The 19,474-nt window shown below is 40.4% G+C and overlaps 1 protein-coding gene across 1 annotated transcript in view; it reads left to right on the forward strand.

Moving 5' to 3' along the window:
• The first annotated feature begins 49 nt into the window (after positions 1 to 49).
• Positions 50 to 19,474, forward strand: part of LOC138604838 (STE20-like serine/threonine-protein kinase) — a 30,272-nt gene continuing 10,847 nt past the window's right edge. Inside the window, exons 1-11 of the mRNA XM_069676847.1 lie at positions 50 to 776; positions 3,301 to 3,465; positions 9,775 to 9,823; positions 10,060 to 10,209; positions 13,669 to 13,741; positions 13,870 to 14,064; positions 14,457 to 14,538; positions 16,554 to 16,685; positions 16,857 to 17,564; positions 17,663 to 17,793; positions 18,048 to 18,171. Of these exons, the coding sequence (XP_069532948.1) occupies positions 627 to 776; positions 3,301 to 3,465; positions 9,775 to 9,823; positions 10,060 to 10,209; positions 13,669 to 13,741; positions 13,870 to 14,064; positions 14,457 to 14,538; positions 16,554 to 16,685; positions 16,857 to 17,564; positions 17,663 to 17,793; positions 18,048 to 18,171 (1,959 nt within the window). The 5' untranslated portion in view covers positions 50 to 626. The remainder of the gene's footprint in view (positions 777 to 3,300; positions 3,466 to 9,774; positions 9,824 to 10,059; positions 10,210 to 13,668; positions 13,742 to 13,869; positions 14,065 to 14,456; positions 14,539 to 16,553; positions 16,686 to 16,856; positions 17,565 to 17,662; positions 17,794 to 18,047; positions 18,172 to 19,474) is intronic.

Consider the following 19,474-nt stretch of genomic DNA (forward strand, 5'->3'; position numbering starts at 1 on the left):
GAAGAGAAAGAACGGCAGCCGCGCGCACTCGTGAACGCGCACAGACACTAAATCCGCTAGATTATTAAACCCGTCCCACGCTAAGGAAAACATGAGTGTTTTTACCGTTTTAGCGAATGTTAATGTACGGACAAGCTATAACCATTTGTATCCTAACGGAAACGAATGAATTCATCTGTGGAATACAACTATTTGGAAATACTCATCTTTTTTTCCTCTTGGTTGAGAAAAAGCCTTACAGGGTTGTCGGGCCAGTTGGTCGCCAGGAGTTGACTCAACGACGAGCTTCCCGTACTACTTTGCATTTCAAAAGTCTATTTTTAAGCGGACTTCAGACGCCGGAACACATCTAGGTTAACCTTTAGTTATTTTTTTAGGGTTGAACAATGACCCCTGTTGTGCGAAAGTGCTATTCTCTGGACTGGCCAAGACAGTGTCAAAGGCTAAGCTAGGTTGTGATCCTAATGATTATGAAAGCAACACTGTGTCGACCTGGCAGATATTAATAACTAATGGGACACATGTTACTCCAAAGACTTCTGCTAAAGTAAGGATACCGAAACTGCTTTGGCATTTGAAAGTTGATTCCTTTGTTAACTTTATGATTGAATGACCCAGGATTCAGTATGTCATTTTTCAATTTCCGTAAAATATTTAAATTGGGAGCCGAGAAGAAGAAGAAACAGTATGAACACGTCCGCAGAGATGAAAATCCAGAGGAAATATGGGACATAATCGGTGAATTGGGAGATGGAGCCTTTGGAAAAGTATTCAAGGTAGGCAATGTCTCCTGCAGGCTGCTCTGTGTAGAGAAAAGCCTTTCTCTGTATGCTTTATTGTGGCAAAATGGTCTAGATCGCGAGCCCTTTGTTACCAAACAATCCTTCTTTTGAAGTCGGATAAAACGTGACAGGAGTGTCACACTAGTCTTGTATTGCTTGGACCCACCCACCATCTTCAAAAAACTACACCAGCCCTGTGACAAATATGACTGCTGAGACCAGACATCTAAATTTCATTAACTGTACTCATTGCTGTTTAAACTGTTCTTTAAATTTTAGCAAGCAAAGCTGGAGATTACCCAACGTTAACATCAACGTACATAATCTTTTTTATTAATACTTATACAAAAAATGGCTAGATCAGTCAGAAATGGAATGTTTCACAAGCAGGAACAAAATGAAGTGCCAATATACCAGCCAAATAACTCATCATCACCATCTTTACAGTTTCAGATGCCTGACCCAGAGTCAAAGCAACCCCCTTGTCATCATTTTAACAGTGCCATTGTTTGGCCTAATGCATAGCAGGAGCTAGAAGCTTAATTTGCATGAGTGACAGTTCATTTTACCAGACAGGAAGGCTCTACATTGAGTGATACCAGGAAGTCCTGAGCTAACGAACGCAATTTACATCTTCTGTTTTGTGCTTTGTTGCCAAATGTTATTTTTAGACACTTTGAAATAGTTGGACTCTTCCAAGAATCCGAGCTGGTGTTACATTGTGTCATACTGAAATTAAGCCTAGTCTCTTCAGACAATGATCTAGTCACAGGCTGCCAGTTTTCACAGAATTTCAGGAGCAAGGTTCACATGAAATACACCAACTGTTCAATAGAGATGTGTTGATTATGAATTTGCTTATCAGCCTATACAAAGTACAGATCCCTTCTGTACTACTGATGTGATATGATTTATATAATTTTTGTATGGCCTGGCTCAGGCTAAAACCTTTGTAAGACATAAACAAATATCAGACAATCAATGCCATCCAACTTTAATTTTCTGGTTTGGTTAATTTTACCTGAGAACCTGAAAAGATTAATCTCTGGGAATAAATAACATTTCAGTACAAAGACTTTTGAATCATCTCATGCTCTTGTGTCTGCTGAAAACATTTGGAGAGACACTGATTTTTAACATGAAATGGCTTTACAAAATGGCTAAGCTAATGTTAGCTGCAGCTCAACTCGCATCGCCTCCAGACTTGCAATGTTATCAGTCACAGAACAACTCTGCTGTTCAAGAAAGGAAAAGGTACCAACACAGATCTTGTGTCTTTATTCCTGTATGATAAGTCCATGTAAGCAGCAGTTCATGTCTGTCCTGTATGCAGCAGCACTAAAGAGTCAAACTGAAGGAGATCCACAAATAGAAAATTACAGTGTTATGTTTGTATGTCTTGGCTTTGGTTCATGCCAGTTGTAATGTCCCACTTCACAGATGCATCATTGGGACAGTCAGCACTCTATTGATTCATTGTGAAATACAAGCTGTCCGATCTAGTACTGAGGAGTGTATTATGGGGGTTATATTTTTCTAAACTCATTGTATGGCTGACCAGGAACACAAGCAGGTCACCAGGATGTGGCTGCATCCCATATCGCAGCAGCGACTTCATTGAGCACATCCTGCCTGCAGAGAAGCCAAAACAAACAGGAGAAATTTCCACTTAACAAGACATGTCTCCTGTTTTGCTGACTTACTCAGACCTGCAGTAAAGCAGCTGTTTTAGGCCCTCTAAATGGCAGTTTAAGGTGTTTGTTGCAGGTCTGGGGTCAAGATAGGGCTTGCTGATATGGCAAAAAACCTAATCACAACAATTGTATACTGTAATTGATATCTATATCTGTCATGGTGTAGGCTATAATTTGATAACGCTGCCCGTTTGTGGAGCACTCTGTTAATGAAGGAGGCCTGAAGAAACCAGACTTAATAAATACACTTTTGAATATAGTTTATTAACAATTGCTACACTTCACCTTAAACAATAAATAAAGCTGTTTCATGTTAAAACTGTCCAATGCCCTTAAGCGAACACAGGATGCCCAATGAGAGGCCTCTACCCGAGCTGCCACAAACAACATAATGTTGCCATTTAGTGCCTTAATTCCTTCATCTTTGGAGGATAACAGAAGTTCACTTTAACAGTCGCTCTGGTGCCCCTTCGCATAACTTTTTTTTTTCTGTTTCTACTGAAGATCTCCCTTTTCTTCACCAGCAGCTCAAACAATGTTTTATGGGCATGTGATCCTCTGTGTACATGTGCAGGCCAAAAAATGCAGACTAGTTGTCTGTTGTCACCGCTGTTTGATATGTTGTTTGATGTAGGCTATTAATTATAAGTAAAATTGTTCAAACGTGACTATCGTTATCTAAGAAAAATTGAATTATGACCTACTATCAAGGGATCAAAACAACTAAAAACTGTGTGTTTGTTCTCAGTGTACGAACTAGATCACTGTATAAGACAAGAAAGACTACCAGCATACAAGAGTCTAATGATATTCTCATCTCGCAGGCTCAAAACAAACAGACGGGCATCCATGCTGCAGCCAAAGTTATTGACACGAAGACCGAGGAGGAGTTGGAGGACTACATGGTGGAGATTGAAATCCTCGCCTCCTGCGACCACCAAAACATTGTCAAACTGCTTGACGCTTTCTATTTTGAGAGCAAACTCTGGGTGAGTAGAAGGAAGAGCTTTCTGGAATGAGTGACAATGTCATGAGTGTTTCCTCTGTATTACTAACCCAGTAGGGGGAACTTTGCACACCATACAGCAGATTGATTAAGCAAAGCTTCATTCTGAAACAAAAATAAGGCATAGGCCTATCTTGAATTTATCGATGAAATATAGAATACATGTTATTAGCATTGCAGCTTGTGCAGCCTAAAAACTGGACAAACCCACAAACAATTACTGTTTGTTAAAGTACATCTTCACAAAATCAAGGGAGTAATACTGTTTTATTGAGTCTCTTTTGTGTGTAAGCTCTTTATGCAATTTTCGCTATTGCATTAAACAACACTCAGCTGTTATTGCAAGGTTTTCGCAGTGCATGCAAGTCCATTACCTACTGGTGTTATCAAAATATGAGGCCAAAGTTCACATGAAACAAGAAGCTTTTAGAGCTGTTAATCATCATACCAGTTTATTATCCACCCTCTTTTAATGGGCTCATTTTTGAATGCCTTTTGTATTTTACTTTAGCCACTTTAGTCATACAAATACACCTATATTTGGCAATCTGTTATCTTTTTAAACCGCCACATATTTGTCTGTGCAATACAAGCTCTGAAATGTATCACACCTTTAGAGGATCATTGCGGGGCTCCATTGTATATTGATTCCATAGTAAGGTAGATATACAGTAGTTCCTTAGAGACTTTTACCATGGCCCTACAGCAAACCTGTGTCACTAAATCACCGCAATGTACACGACAAAACCAAAAAGGAAATTCCCATGAATGAATAAACAGTTTGTGTTTATGAGGAACTCAATGACTTAAGTTAATTAGAGGTTGGTCCAACCCAGATTTCTATCAGACACTGTATTGAAACTCCAACTAGGCGAAGCCAATAGCAGATTTAACCGTTATTTAAAGGTGCTATATGTAACTTTCAGAAAATCCTCATCCCTAGCGACACGGTGGACCGTTGAGGGAACAAAACTGAGCATGCTCAGTCTCGGAACTCACCAGCTCTGTTTACTTTTCACTGACGAGACGTGTTCATTGACTGGTATCATATTGACCGGCATCATGTTGTCCAAAGTCAACACTGTTTGTCACAATACCTCAGTTAATATCATGTTAGGTGGCAAAGTTATTTGTCAAGCAAGACTGACAACACTGACATTACACACTCGGATAGTATTTTGGTTGTCATAACGTTAGCGAGCATGCTAAGGTTAGCCAACTAGCTCTAACATAACTACACTGCATGGATCTGGCATTGTGCCTCGCAACCAAACAGCAAATTACTCAATTACCAGCCAGATGAGCTCCAGGGAGTCTGCCTGAGTTAGCTGATGTTATTTACTCGATGGTGTTTTGCTACATTGCCTAACTGGCTTATCTTCTGCGATAGCAGACAAGCTAGCGTTAACTTAACCTTAGCCTAGGCCGGTTTGTCATGTTAGCTGGCGAAGTTATTTGTCAAGCTAGACTGACAACAATGAAATACACACTCAGATAGTATTTTGGTAGTCATAACGTTAGCGAGCATGCTAAGGTTAGCCAACTAGCTCTAACCTAAATACCCTTATTTAGACAGTCTATGATAAATACACTGCATGACTCCGGCATTGTGCTTTGTAACCGAATGGCAAATAACACCGGCGAACCAGCAAATCATCACAAGCATTAGCGAACATTAGCCAGGCAGGGCAGGGCTGCTGGAGAGAGCTGGGATGAAGCACTTGTGCTGTGAGAGAAAAAACGCTGCACACAGGTTTTGTTTCTATGACAACAATAAGTTCTGGGTCTGTTTTGATCCTCAAAAGCAACTGAAGGTCTCCATGATTTGCATGCCCTGCCGCTGTTGACTCTAGTTTTCCCCCTGACGTCGATCACATTCCTGTTTGGTTAGACGGGTTTCACTAGATAAAACTTTGTTATGTTTGTATTCTTGTGTGTAGTTTGTGTTGGTGTTGTTGTGTGTGCCGGTCGTTTGTTGGCATTATCTAGCTCCATTTGCGTTGTCTCATGTTGTAGAGGCGTAGAATGAGCTCTCGGCAGAGGTACTCGCGAACGCGCAGATAGGTCACATCCTCTTATCACAGAAAAAACGGCCTGAGTGCTTTACATAAAATCAACCCACAGGTTGTCAGGGCCAATGGAGGAAGTTGGGGAAGGTCTCAATTTATCAGTTCCTCTACTATCCCTTCACACATTGGTAATAAAAAATGAAAAAAGATGGGAAACAGCAGAGACATAATACAAAATCCAGTTTAGGAAAAGCAATTGCAGTCTTCAGTTAAACTGTTTTTCCTCAGAGCTTTGAACTCTCAGGGAGACAAAATCATGAAGCCAAAGCTTTTAAAAAAATGCATACTCCCTCAAATAGACAAAATATATAGACTCGTAAAGAAACACAGCTTGTACATCCAGTGCAGACAGGAACACGATGGGAAGTACAATGCTTTGACTCATGTAAGTCAATACACAATCTTCCAAAAGGACAGTCGGGTCATTCTGAACTGTCATGTTTACCTGAGTATTTAATTTCAGTGCATTTCATTGAGCACTCAGCCCTTTTCCCCCTCATTGTCCTCTGAACAATGGTTCTGCCTGGATGGAGGTTGTCTGTTGATTTTTATCTCAGCCAGTGCGGCACCTGTTCGTGCAAAGTGAAGTTCCTCACAGAAGATAAAGTAATTAAATTGAAAGAGCAGGGCGTGTTTCTAGGACATTTCCTCCTTGAGATGAAAGGCTTTATTCCACAGTATCCCAGGAGAGTTTAAGGGTGACTTAATTTATTACTGCATTACAAATGGTGTAACCCATTAACCCTTTACTGTCTTATGCTAAAATATCAGTAGCAGAGAATCCTTTTAAAGGCTTTGCTGATATTTTCAGCCTTTTAGGCTTTAACACATGTAGGTGAGATATGTGTTGCACACCTCTCTTATATTTATGTGCGTGCGTGTGTGTGTCTGTGCGTGTGTGTGTAATAAACAAGTGGGAGAGAGGAAGCCACAGCCCTGGTCGAGGTTACTCCCTGCCTGCTGCCACTCTGAAAAACCACTGTGGGGGCTATTGTACAACAGCAGAGCCACTAAAACAACAGACCGCCTACAGAGAAACACTAGAATGGTGTGCCTGTTGGATAGCCAAGACTGTTCTGCGACTTGAGCCATTGTATGTCTTGTAAGGGCTTTGTTGTTATAAGTAGAACAGTCTTGAAAAGCTTGAATGAATAATAGAAAGCCATTGAACCCTTTTTTACTCTTCGTCTTTTTTTAGTTTCCGTCCTTTGCAGCGTTGGCTGACCCTGTCAAAAACTAGGGCCTTAACCAACGTGTCAACCACAATTAGTTTCTCAATGGTTGCTAAATTGCAGAATTGCAGCTTTACTTCCTCTTCCTCAACTTGTAACATCTGGCCAAATGTTTCCCAAATCTAGGTGTGGAGGAGTGAGTTACAGGGTTCCTACGTTGCATAGAAAAGTATGAAATTAGATTTTAATCATTTACAGTTGTGGGGAAAAAAGAGTGTTTGGGGGGAAAAAAGTGCTTTCAGACTATTGACCCATTCTATTCTCTGAAGTATAAGATACGGAATTTAAAAAGATAAATAAATTGATCATATAAGCGTGTTTCTCATGTGTGCTCAGTGTCTGCAAAGCATGGCAAGAAGTATCACATGCAATTGAACACAAGCTCAGACTCAGACTGTGAATTAAATTATGTGATTTAACTTTTTCTAAATTACTTTTGGTTATCTTTTAATACAGTCGACAAGAATAAATGTTTTACAGGAATAAAAAGAATAAATGAATATTATGTAATAATAAATATAGAAATGGAAAATAATGCGATTTCAAGCAGCACCAGTTAGATTACTTCTTCTTTGGGCAGAGATGTTTTAGGAGTGTGTACTTCACAATGCGTAAATACTAGTGGTGTAATGGATCCTATTTGATGCGCAAGGATCAACCCCAATGTTAGGTATGCATGTGATCTGCGGATTAATCTGCAAATTTAACACAGTTTCACTGCCATCTAACCTAGATACAGAATTACACTGAAAAACAGTTTCGTGTTTCACTCTGAAGTGCAATTAATTTCTTGATGCAGAGATCTCTTGATAAGAGATAGAACTAAGAGTTGGGGGGGAGGTGCTGCAACACTCGGTTATAAAGTTAGTTTAATTGTATATGCGACAGCTAGTTCGGAGAATCCAATCTAAAACTAACATCGCTGCGCTGCTACACCAGGCATGGGGGGAGCGATTGATGTGCCACAGTGGTTTGCTCTACAATTGTATAAACAGGCCACTTTTCTATTTATGTTTCGAGCACAAAGTGTGCGTTGCCCTTTTCCACCTAAACGCATCATAAAGTGTTGATATTTCATTCTATATTGTAGACTTTCTATCAAACAGGGCTTCCACTTTTGGGTTTTCATCATTGTGCCAGCATCACTTTGCCAACACCTGCTGGCCGGTGTTTGTGGAAACAATCAGTTGCTTCACATTAGTAGCTTTATTCCGTAGCCTAATTTAATCTGTGAATATATCTTCACTTGTCCATATAAAACAAACGCTGAGCTGTGCTGAGTCCAAAAACTGAAGACAGAATCCTAAAACAAAAATTCACCATTTGTTGTTATGCCTGTAATTCACACAACACATGAGCTGCAGTGCAAAGAGACACACATCGTAAAGCAATACAGGAAGATTCATGCATTGTTTACCCAACATTTTAGTACGGATATGCCTGCAATTTAGAAATAGAAAATGTGTAGCAACCTTGGAATTAGTTTTAATGCTATAATGCTAGCCAGCTGTCCGTAATAAAGCTTAACACGGACACTTGAGTGTGTTTATATGAGCAATATCATTCTGGTTATGATCAGGTTTCTGAAGTGTCCTGGTATGTGTTGCACATGGTAACATGGTATTCGGATATCAGACGTCTTGATAAGTCCTGGAGTAATTCAATGCAAACTACGATGCTATAAGATATTTAAAACACCTTCTGAACACTGTTGATAAAGATCATAGTGACGGAAATAGTGAAAGATTGCACACAGTTGGCCACAGACTTTGATAGTGGAGTGCTAATTTTTATGGGGATATGAGTAACCAGGTTTTATGTTTCGTTTAAACTTCTTACATTGAATAACATCAGAACCAGGATACCAATGAGCATGTAAACATAGTAACTCTGCTCCAGATGCTCTACCTTACGTACTGCAATAATAATAGCCACCCCTGCCTGAAGATGCTGTGTCTATAGAAACTAATCCTATTTACAGAATAAGGCCTTGGGTCTGACAGTATAGCTAGTTAGCTACCTAGCAGCTGTGTGAAACCTTTTCCACAATGTGGCCCCAACTGGGCCAATCCTCTTACGTCAACATCCATGCTGAGAGCTCCTAAATGCCTTTAAGGGCTCAGAGTGTTTCATTCACGCAGGCTGGGTGGAGGTTCATTCTCAAATTGCCTAAGCTCATTGAGTAGATAGTGTATGTGATCATGATGAGTCCATACGAGTTTTGTACATGAACAATGAATGTTGCACGGAGGCAAAAACATTGCTCTCTGAATTTGAGAAGCTTCCAGACCCTAACAATAGATCTGAGGTCACAGGATTCAACCAGAGCAATACTGGCTCATGTAAGGTCTGCACCAGCCTTTGTTTGAAATGAATGTTGTATCACAGTTCAATACTTACCTCTAAATAATAGGCTTATCATGATATTGTTTCTAAATCAAAAGTTGTAAAATGAGATTTAGTTTCGATCAATAAAATCAAAATTAGGTTTGTTTGTAAACCACACAGATAAACATAAACAGACAAGAGGCAGTGTGTTGCTAACTGCAGCCAACACCTTAACTGAGACTCATGTTCTGTATGTGCTGTATACATGTTCCGTGAATGCTCCTTTTACCTGAATAATATCAGCATATCACATATGTCTTAATTAGAAAGTGCTACATATATGAGTACTGCTTAAGGATATCCAAATGGAATAAGATGTTTACATACATTTCTTTTTTTTTGCCCTGACTGTGTTCTGCTGACTGTAATTGGGATGCTTTACATAATTGTTTATTGATTTTACATATTTACAATAAGTTCATAATATGCAAAAAGTCAAATTGAATCCTTGGTACGGAGAATCATGACACCCCTTCTAAATAATTCTCACTTAACAAAGGCTGTTTTTTGTATTTGATGCACGCTGTTTTACCTAAACAAATGTCTGTGTTACAAATGTTCAAAAACACACTGACTGTGTTTCCTTTTTCCCCTCGTTGGCAGATCCTCATTGAGTTCTGTGCAGGAGGGGCTGTGGATGCAGTCATGCTAGGTGAGTCAGCATTTCCACTTTGCATACAGGTTGTTACTTAGAGCAGCACTAAAGGGCAAAGTGAAAAATCAATTCACCAAAAAGGCCTCTGTAGACCACCCACATATGACATTCTTCATTCATCAATAGACCAAGTGTAGCTTAACCCTTATTACCATCTATAATTAGGTTGCATTAGTGAATTCCTGGTTCAGGAATGCTAAGCATGTGTTTGTGTGACCCTCGTCCCTCTGCAGAACTGGAGAGACCCCTGACAGAGCCTCAGATCAGGGTGGTGTGTAAGCAGACTCTGCAGGCCCTCGTCTACCTCCACGATAACAACATCATCCACAGAGACCTGAAGGCTGGAAACATCCTCCTCACACTGGACGGTGACGTCAAGCTGGGTTAGTGCAAAGTCAAATCCTGCTGTTAACACCAGAAAGTGCATCTTTTCTTTTTGTTTTCATGCCAGGACTAGAGCTGGGCATTAAAACTACCTCGAACATGGATAGCAAATACATTTACAAGATAACTATGATGAATTCTATACACAATTTAATCAATATGGATAGACCATCACAGAGTGGAAATAGCAGCTGTCATTTAGTCTGCAGTCCTAAGTTTGTTTGCCAGATATTAAAACTTTTTAACAAACTACTTTCTAAGTCACATTAGTGTCACTTTTTAGATCTTGGTAATTTAAAAGAATATCTTTTCTTTCATTAGATTATTTTTTTGGCCTGCATCTTTATAGGACAGTGAAGAGTGACAGGGAATATGGAGAAGAGAGAGTGAGGATGACATGCATCAAAGGGCCGTGAGTCGAAGTCAAACCTGAGCCGATGACTTGGTGCCTGCTCTTCTGACGGGGCTAAACCCCCAATATTATCCTAACTAGTTAAGCATTTTAATCATCTGAGGTCTGGAAGTTAAGAGAGAGACAACAGAAGCGGTTCAACCCAAAGCCCCTGGAGCCCTGGCAAAAAGTATCAAAGAAACAGATTTTTTAAAGTGAAAAACTGCTTTATTTAGTGTTTTTCCTGTTTTAACAACCACGAGACATTTTTTGATAATTCTCCAGGTTGAAACATTGTGAGTGATGATCAAGTTGCCTAACCTAAAAACTGAGCTAATCTTGCAAACGTCTGTTCAGTAGAGGACCCTCCAGACATCCTTTATCTGCAAAAGAGCGTTGGAGAAACAAATTCAAAAAAATTTTATGAAAAACTGCTTCATTCAGTGTTTTTACTTGTTTTTTTCTTAACATAAAAAAATACTGTCATAAAAATGTATGAGAGACATGTTTATAAACTTTATTCTTCAGTGGTACTAACGAACGATCTGGTCTCTTCACATGCTCCTTTGGTTCATTGGTGATAAATGTGAGCGTGCAAGGTTGTCTGTCTCTATGTGTCAGCCCTGGGATTGACGGACAATCAGTCCAGAGTGTACCCCGCCTCTCGCCCATAGACAGCTGGGATAAGCTCCAGCCCCCTCCCACACACACACATGACCCTGAGGTTTTTTTTTGCCTTACAAGAAAATTTTGCTTGCTCAGTTATGCATTTTTTGTAGTGTTCTGAGAGATAAACCATAAATTAGTTCACAGTCTAGAAATGTAGGCAAAATACATGGAGACCAAAGTCTGCATGTGTGAAAGCGTGTCAAAATACATGGAGACCAAAGTCTCTATGTATTTATCTAATTTGTCCTCATGATTTAACTGCTGGATGTGGCAGGAATGTACTGAACAGTGAAACAATCCATTCAGTAGCTGCTTTCACACATGCAGACCAAATATGCAGTCATCTAAGCTATCATGTGGTATCATATATATCAGAAAAAAAACAACTTGACTTCACTTTGAAGTTTGCCGCACTATTCTTTAGCTCTTCTAATGCAAGAAGCTTAGCAAATTCACATGATCCTCCTCATGACATTGCACTTCATATGTGCAAAACACTCATGGGAAAGACTTCAGTCATGGGTGACTTTTCGTGTGACTTGCCCAGAGGTAATTTAATGAATACATTTTATGCAGGAAAAGATTACATGAATAGTAATATTTCTGCAACACATAAAAGACAGAATCACAATGCAAAATAAAACAAAATAATCATCAGATAACACAACAACAAAACAAAAACATACTGACACTGCAGAAGAAAGTGGAGTGAGTGGTTGCAGGTGCAGGCCTTGCAACCAGATTTTTATATGCCTGTTTGAAATGTGTAAAAGAGATAATTGCTTTCATGTTATATAGGATCTCTTTCCAGATATTAGTGTGTGTGTGTGTGTATGGAAAAATTATATCTGGCCATATTTGGTAATTAAATGGTGTTATTAAAATTTATCTAGTGATGCTTTTAAGTGTGGAGGGGAGTTATCGTTTTGGAAATCCAAAATTAAAATATAAAAGCTTAATTATTTGGGAAGTTCTGAGGGGTCAAGGCATTAGAGTGTGAAAGTGCAGTGAAGAGTGGGTGCAGTTATGCCTAACTTGTTCCTATTACAGAAGATATCCATGAATAAGCAGCCGTCTGATAAAAGCAATCAAATCTTTTTGTCATATTCAGTTTGTTACAACAGGGGCCAGTTCTAGAGTTAAAAGCATATTTATGTCATCTATGGTGCTCCATGGAGGGTTAATAAAGCTTCTGCACGAGTATTGCGTGAATAATAGCTTTATTCCTGCATGAGTGCATCAATAGCATTTTGAAATGCCGACTTTTAAAGCACAACAGCTGATGCTATAATAGAAAGTAAAAGTCTGCAGCGCATGTTATTATTCTTGTTAAAAGAAACCAGTGCTTTGTTTTTCTCTGGGAAAGAGTCATGTGATAAGTGAGTGCAAAATCAGGAAAGGGCACGCTGTGAATGATGAGACCAAATCAGCAAGGAAAAGTCTGTACACACGAAAATGCAGTTTTCAAACGGAAACAAGGTCAACAGTGTCTCTGTTAGATGCCCTATAACACCAGAATAACTAACAATGTACGAGTGATGATGCAGCAATCAGCGGCTAACAGTTTTAAAGTGCCTCATTTGCTTCCTGAGCTTGGTGTCAAACCCTCTGCAGCTGCTCCAACTGCTGGCTTAGTAAGTTGGCGAACAGTAACAGTGTGCAACAGTCACTTACTTCCTGTTGTTTTAAGAACAGCAGCATGCACCTGTCCCTTTCATCTAACGCAGTATCTTTTCCTCATGTCTCTCTATCCACACTTCAGTCTTTGGAAAGTACCTCTCAAAAGAAAGAAGAAACAATAACGTTGCCCTGTACTGCAAACTTGCTTACTGTTGCTTGGCTGTTGCAGCATGGAAACATGAACATGCACAAAGAAATTGTTTTGACCTGCTCATCAGTTTGTATATAAACATGTATCCACAGCAGATGCAGTTACGTAGCTTACTTAAGGGGTATGAGGGGTATGAGTCACTGCTGGTGGATGTACAAGCTCAGCGAGATAACGTATAAACATTCTGTCCAGTGACATAACGCATAACACACACAGAGGTGCCTGTGCATCTGCCTGCAGAGACAACAATGAGGCATTACTTACACATGATACACACAATGCATGATGTCATTGTGCAAATCTAGGGGATATTTTATAAAGCATACGGTTTCTGGGTGTGAAAGCAACACTCCACCCCCAACTGTGAACACCAAATAACTATTTTTCCACAGGCACTGAAAAGTTCTCCACAGAGCTTGCTAAAAGCTGCTGTAAGCTGTGCCATCTACGGTTCTCTTTGTTGTTTTAAACAAAAGTCTATGTTTGTGTGGCTAGATTTGTAAGTAAATGATGACTGCAGTGTCCCTCTGGCTAATTCTGATTTGCCTTGAATCACATGTCTTCCAGCTGACTTCGGTGTGTCTGCCAAAAACACCAAAACACTGCAGAGGAGAGACTCTTTCATTGGGACACCCTACTGGTGAGTGGAATATAGTACACAAATGTTTTCATGTTCAATAAAAACCCTTTGTTGTCCATCTTTTTTTGGAATTTCTTTTTTTTTAAATTCCACATCTCCTTTCATTGACTTCCCTTCTTTTCCACCAGGATGGCTCCAGAAGTGGTGATGTGTGAGACGTCCAAGGACCGTCCATACGACTACAAGGCTGATATCTGGTCCCTTGGGGTCACCTTGATTGAGTTGGCGCAGATTGAGCCACCCAATCACGAGATGAACCCCATGAGAGTCCTGTTGAAAATAGCTAAGGCCGATCCTCCCACCCTGATGCAGCCGTCTCGCTGGTGAGTCGCAGCCTGGAGCTAAATCGTCCTCTCAAGAAAAAGAGAAAAGCACCCTGGTTAAACGGTCATGCATTCGTTTTGCAATTTCAACCTGAGTGACTGTCTTAAATGTTTGCCTTTATTTTCTTATACCCGTTTCCCACCGAAATTAGCACGTTAACGCAAGTTTTTCAGACCCGGGAAGAGCTGCTTTCGATGCCAATTGTCTCTTTTCCCACTGAGCAAAAACAACAGGTGTAAGCGGGTGTTTTTTGACCAGTGGGAAAAGGGCTTTATTGACATTGTAGCCATTGCTGGGACCATTTAGGTTTAAGAGCAATTCATGTTTTTATTGTTTGTGATTTCTTTTTAGAGTATATCCAAGTCTATTGTTTCTCACTTCAACCCTTAAGGTCTCCAGAATTTAGTGATTTCCTAAGGCGGTGTCTGGACAAGCATGTGGACAACAGATGGACTGCATCAGCACTGCTACAGGTACTTTTTTTATGAACATTATACAACTTTTTCACCGTAAAACAAAGAACTTGTTCTTCACCTTGGGCTGCGTTTAAGGTATTATACAAATATAGTATTATTACTTTGCAAGCTGCCCAGACTTTGCCCAACAGCTGCCAAAGTATATTGGGTGACCAGTTTAGCATTCATTTTATTTAGATTTTAGTTCAAAAGACAAGCGCTATCTATGATTGATTAAGTAGTGGACAATCTCGGATCCCATCGGCTATAGTGTGACGTCAATATAGCCTCTGGGGAAAATGGCATGTAGCCAGCCTTCCTGTCAAGACTTCCTTTTCCACGTGCTGCATTTTTTAGAGAAAAAGAAAGTTTTTCTTGTTATTGACAAAAAATTAAGCTTGTCAGGTCTGTCCTCAAAAGGAGTAGGAAACTACTTTTAAAAAGCTCGTTTCTTGAACGGAGGTCGGATCGATCATTTCTGATGCATTCAAGGAAGTCGGGAAATCTGAGCGCTGAACGGCTTTCGTGACAGTGTCAAGGGAATTTATCGCAAGTAGAATTTTAGATCTAGAACAGATGGTTGTACATTTCTATGTAGAATCTGTAAAGAGAGATTAAGTAGTGGACAATCTCCCTGCTCTACCCCTTGAGGGCTTAGTTGTTAGTTCTGTAAGAAGGGTCTATTGAAAATCATGTCCATTCTGCAGAGAAATTCTGCTTCTCTGATATTAATTCCTTCCTGTAATACACAGATTGTGTCCTTCTTATGGCATTGTTTTTAAGTTCACCTGGTTGGTGTCAATGTCATGCCTTACCATTATGGTTTGAATTTGTCATTCATAACAAGCCTCATGTACATGCAGCTCACCTGGTGTAAAAAAAAACAAACACAGAAAAACAACAGAATTGCAGCTGTAAAAACTGTTCATCAGTGTTTTTTGGGCAAACATACTAATGAGAAAAAAGACAACTGAGCAGACACAGAAAGGTAGAGATACAGAAAGAGGCAGTGCAGGGCAAGCCAGTGTGCATGCAGAGAGAGACCAGAGGTGTAGGTGTGTGTGCGGGTGGGGAGAACTAAAGCGAGGTGAGCAGATTAAATAAGGTCAATAAATTGTTGAACTGAAATTGTTAAGTAAGACATAACCTACGCAAAAAATAGGTTATATATAATATTTTAGTTATTTGTTGAACCTCTATTTCACTGTCAATCAGTTACCCTAGCCCCGTAATGGGCTATTTAAGTCAGGCGATAATCCTCAATCCCCATCCCACACCCATTTACCACCTGCCATGCTGAGAATAAGCAGTCCTGGTCGACATCTGCTTACCTGCGTGCTGTCAGGTCTGTGTTAGGCACTGCACCTTGTGTCCTGGGAAGACTAACACTCATCCCTGTTGTGCTCGAGCTGACGTCAGCTGTACAGGCTTTTCTTTTTCCATTGGGTTTAAGGTGCTCTCCAGGTCAGAGCCACTTACTCGCAGAGAGGCAGCGAGGACACAGACACAAACACAGGAATTACTGTTCAACCCTACAGCTGAAGGATTGTTTTGCGCTGAGGAAGAGTCAATGGGACTGAAAATACAACATAGCAGTCTGCCACCGATGAAGGTTTTGATATCGAAGAAGCTGCACATTCTCAGGCCAGCGATAGAATATGTTCAGCAGATTTCAAAGCCAAAAAAGGTGAGGCTGTCAAGAGATGTAGATGTTTGTAGTCCTATCTTGGATTGCATTCAAGTTTAGTGATTGATTAATAAATTGCCTGATGGATTCAATGATGTGGTTAAGGAGAAGTATTTTATGTACTGTGGTTTATCTTATACAGTCCAAATAGTCACAAGCGTTTTCACTGCCGGCAATTTATATCTCAAAACGTATGGGATTAGTTGTCAATGGTGTGTACAGCCTTTTCTGCTTACTATGTTGAAGCTTACCAGGTGAATGTTGAATTTACCACAACATATGTCGATCGTGTTATGAAAACTTGTTTTTTAATCATGTTACATCATGTGATTTGTCTTTTGCACAGCATCCGTTTGTGTCCAGTGTTGCAGACAGCAGACCACTGAGGGAGATTATAGCTGAAGCAAAGGCTGAGGTCACTGAGGAGATCGAAGAGCACAAGGAGGAGGAAGAGGAGGAAGAGACAGAAGCACATTTGGTGTGTAAACAATAACTTAATCTTATCTAAAAAAAGAGTCAAGATGACCCAGTGACAGCTGAAGAAAGTGTTAAAGTGTTTGATGATCAACTAATGTATTTATTGACTAATACTGAATATGTCATCATCTATTGAATTCTTTCTTTTCTGTCACTCCCACTTCTTCTTTAGGGCCACAAACGCGCTCCCTCTGATGTCAGCGTTGCAAGCTCTGAGGATGAAAAGGTTCCCCTTTCTCCCTCAAACCTTGAACCAGTCCCTGAGAAGGTCGAGCCAATTCTGCCCGTGCCCACACCTGCCTGTGCCCGTGTGGCAAACCATGTGCTGGACAATAGCTTTGTGGATGAGCCTGCTGTCCCCGAAGCTAAGGAGCACACCCCAGTTGAAGATAGAGTGGTGGAGCAGAAACCTCCAGAGGAGAAGCTTCCAGAAGCAGGAATAGATGATGCCTCTCCAGACGCAGAGACTGAAATAGGGGTACCTGCTGAGGAGATGCAGAACCTGGAGATAGCTGTTGAGGATGAAAAGGAGGTTGACACAGCTGAGGTTCCATCCAGTCCAATGACCACAGAGGCCCCTGAGCTTCCTCAGGAGGAAAAGATAGCTGTTGTGGAGGTATCAAATGCAGCAGCAGAGGAGGAGGAGGAGGACCCGTACAAACATCTAAAGGTGGCATTGACACTACCAGGACAGGATAAAGTCGTCCCGAAAAAGGAAAAAGAGGACGAGAAGACGATTCCAGACAAAGCAAAGGATGACAAAGAGAGAGATTCAGACTCAGGGACCAGCTCTGCTGCTGATAACAGCAGTGTAGACCTGAATCTGTCCATCTCAAGCTTTCTGTCCAAAACAAAAGAGCCTGGATCTGTTTCCATACAGGTACTTCACTCAGCCCACAGATATCATACACTGTATTACAATCCTTCATAGCTGAAGGTAAAATTGTAAACGGTTCTCGTTTTTTCTTATTCCCCAAGGACACCCGGCGCCAGAAGAAAACGCTGAAGAAGACTCGTAAGTTCATGGTGGATGGAGTGGAAGTTAGCGTGACTACATCAAAGATCATCACTGACAATGATACCAAGAACGAGGAGATGAGATTCCTGAGGTATTCACCTGCCTTCATTTGCATACACCCTGTATATCACTTTATGCAAATATTATGTAAATACGTTACCCAGAAGCCTTCGCTTACAACCTGACAACTGTGTTCAGTTAATCTTTATACATGCTGAACCTTTTTTCCTTAGTTAGAGCTCATGTGTGTTCCCAAATGTAACCAGCTTTATGCTGGAAAAAAAAAATACACACAACTAAATGTTTAAGTCTCAGCCACCACCTCCTGTCTCTCCTGTCCTTCAGGCGCCAGGAGCTGAGGGAGCTGCGCCTCCTGCAGAAGGAGGAGCAGAGGGCCCAGCAGCAGCTCAGCAACAAGCTGCAGCAGCAGAAGGAGCAGATCTACAGGCGCTTTGAACAAGAGACGACAGTAAGTTATTCAACTCAGAAATGTCGAGGCTGATACTGCTGACTTTTATTTAAACTCTGTCATTTCTGGGCTCCATGCATCCAAAAAACTGTAGTTTTGTTTCTTAAATTGATCAAGGGTTGAGCTTTGTGAGTCCAGCCCAGCCCTTACTGAACCATGCTCTTCATCATTGCTTCCACTCATGACATATCATAGTATGTCAACGTGGCCCAGTCAGCTGTTTCAGTGGTTTCTGAAGTGTAAACAGATGAATATTTCTAGTTTTAACAGTCATTTTTAGGCTTTATTTAAACTTTTTGCGTCCCTCCTGAATGTTTCAGGACTGTCATTAATATATTGCATTTCTTAGCCTCTTACTGTTACCATCACAACAACAAAGGTGACCCCAGAATCTCTTCCTGACACACTGGAGTTGCCCTTTCACACTGGAACCACGCCGCAGGGGATTGTCAGTTACGAATTCTTAACTACTGGGAATAACCTGTTTGGTTTGGGCGAGGGGGGTGCATGGGTAGAGTGTGCCAGAGAAAGAGGAGATGGTCTTGTAATGATGATCGTTTTTGCATTGAAATCTGTACAACTTGTATTTGGATGTATTCACAATATTAAAGTGGAAAGCAGAAAAAAAGTATGAAGCAGCTACACTCCACACAACGTTGAAGATGTCATCAACACACCTGCTCGCTTGCTATGACTGAACCCGCTCAGTTCTCATATCCAGTCAGTCTGACATAACCTGGACTTTGTACTTGGAAGCTTGCAGGTTAAAGTCTGTTTAATGTCTGTTTCAACACATTCAGACATTTCCGTTCTCGTATACAGCAGCTCATTATGTCTGTATAGGTTTAGAAGCGCAGTGCATGTGGAGACTATAGGAGCTATAGAAGTAAAAGAACACATACCCGAAGTGACACCCAAACTGAATCAGGTTTATTGCCAAGTAGGAACATACAAGGAATTTGTTTTGGATTATTTGGTGCAGAACAATTAACACAGAACTAGAATAAAAATAAGTAAAAGACTTAAATAGAATAAGATAAAAAATAGGGAATAAGAATAAAAATATAAAAAGCAATACGTATAATACAAAAATATGTACAACAGGTGTGATTAAAAACTGTACAGATGTGCAGGATATTAGAGTGCAAAAGCGTACAGTATAAAGTTACATAAAAATTAAATTAAATTAAATTAAAAATAAAAATAGTGCAGTGTAGAGACAATATAAAGTCCAGTGTGTGTTAATATAACCAATACTCTGAATTAGAGTGTGGGGTTGTGGGCCTTGTTGACGAGGCTGGCA

Source organism: Semicossyphus pulcher, unplaced genomic scaffold (genome assembly GCF_022749685.1).
Source record: "Semicossyphus pulcher isolate SPU_LCO1_2020_fin unplaced genomic scaffold, fSemPul1.0.p SCAF_27, whole genome shotgun sequence".
Lineage (NCBI taxonomy): Eukaryota > Metazoa > Chordata > Actinopteri > Labriformes > Labridae > Semicossyphus > Semicossyphus pulcher.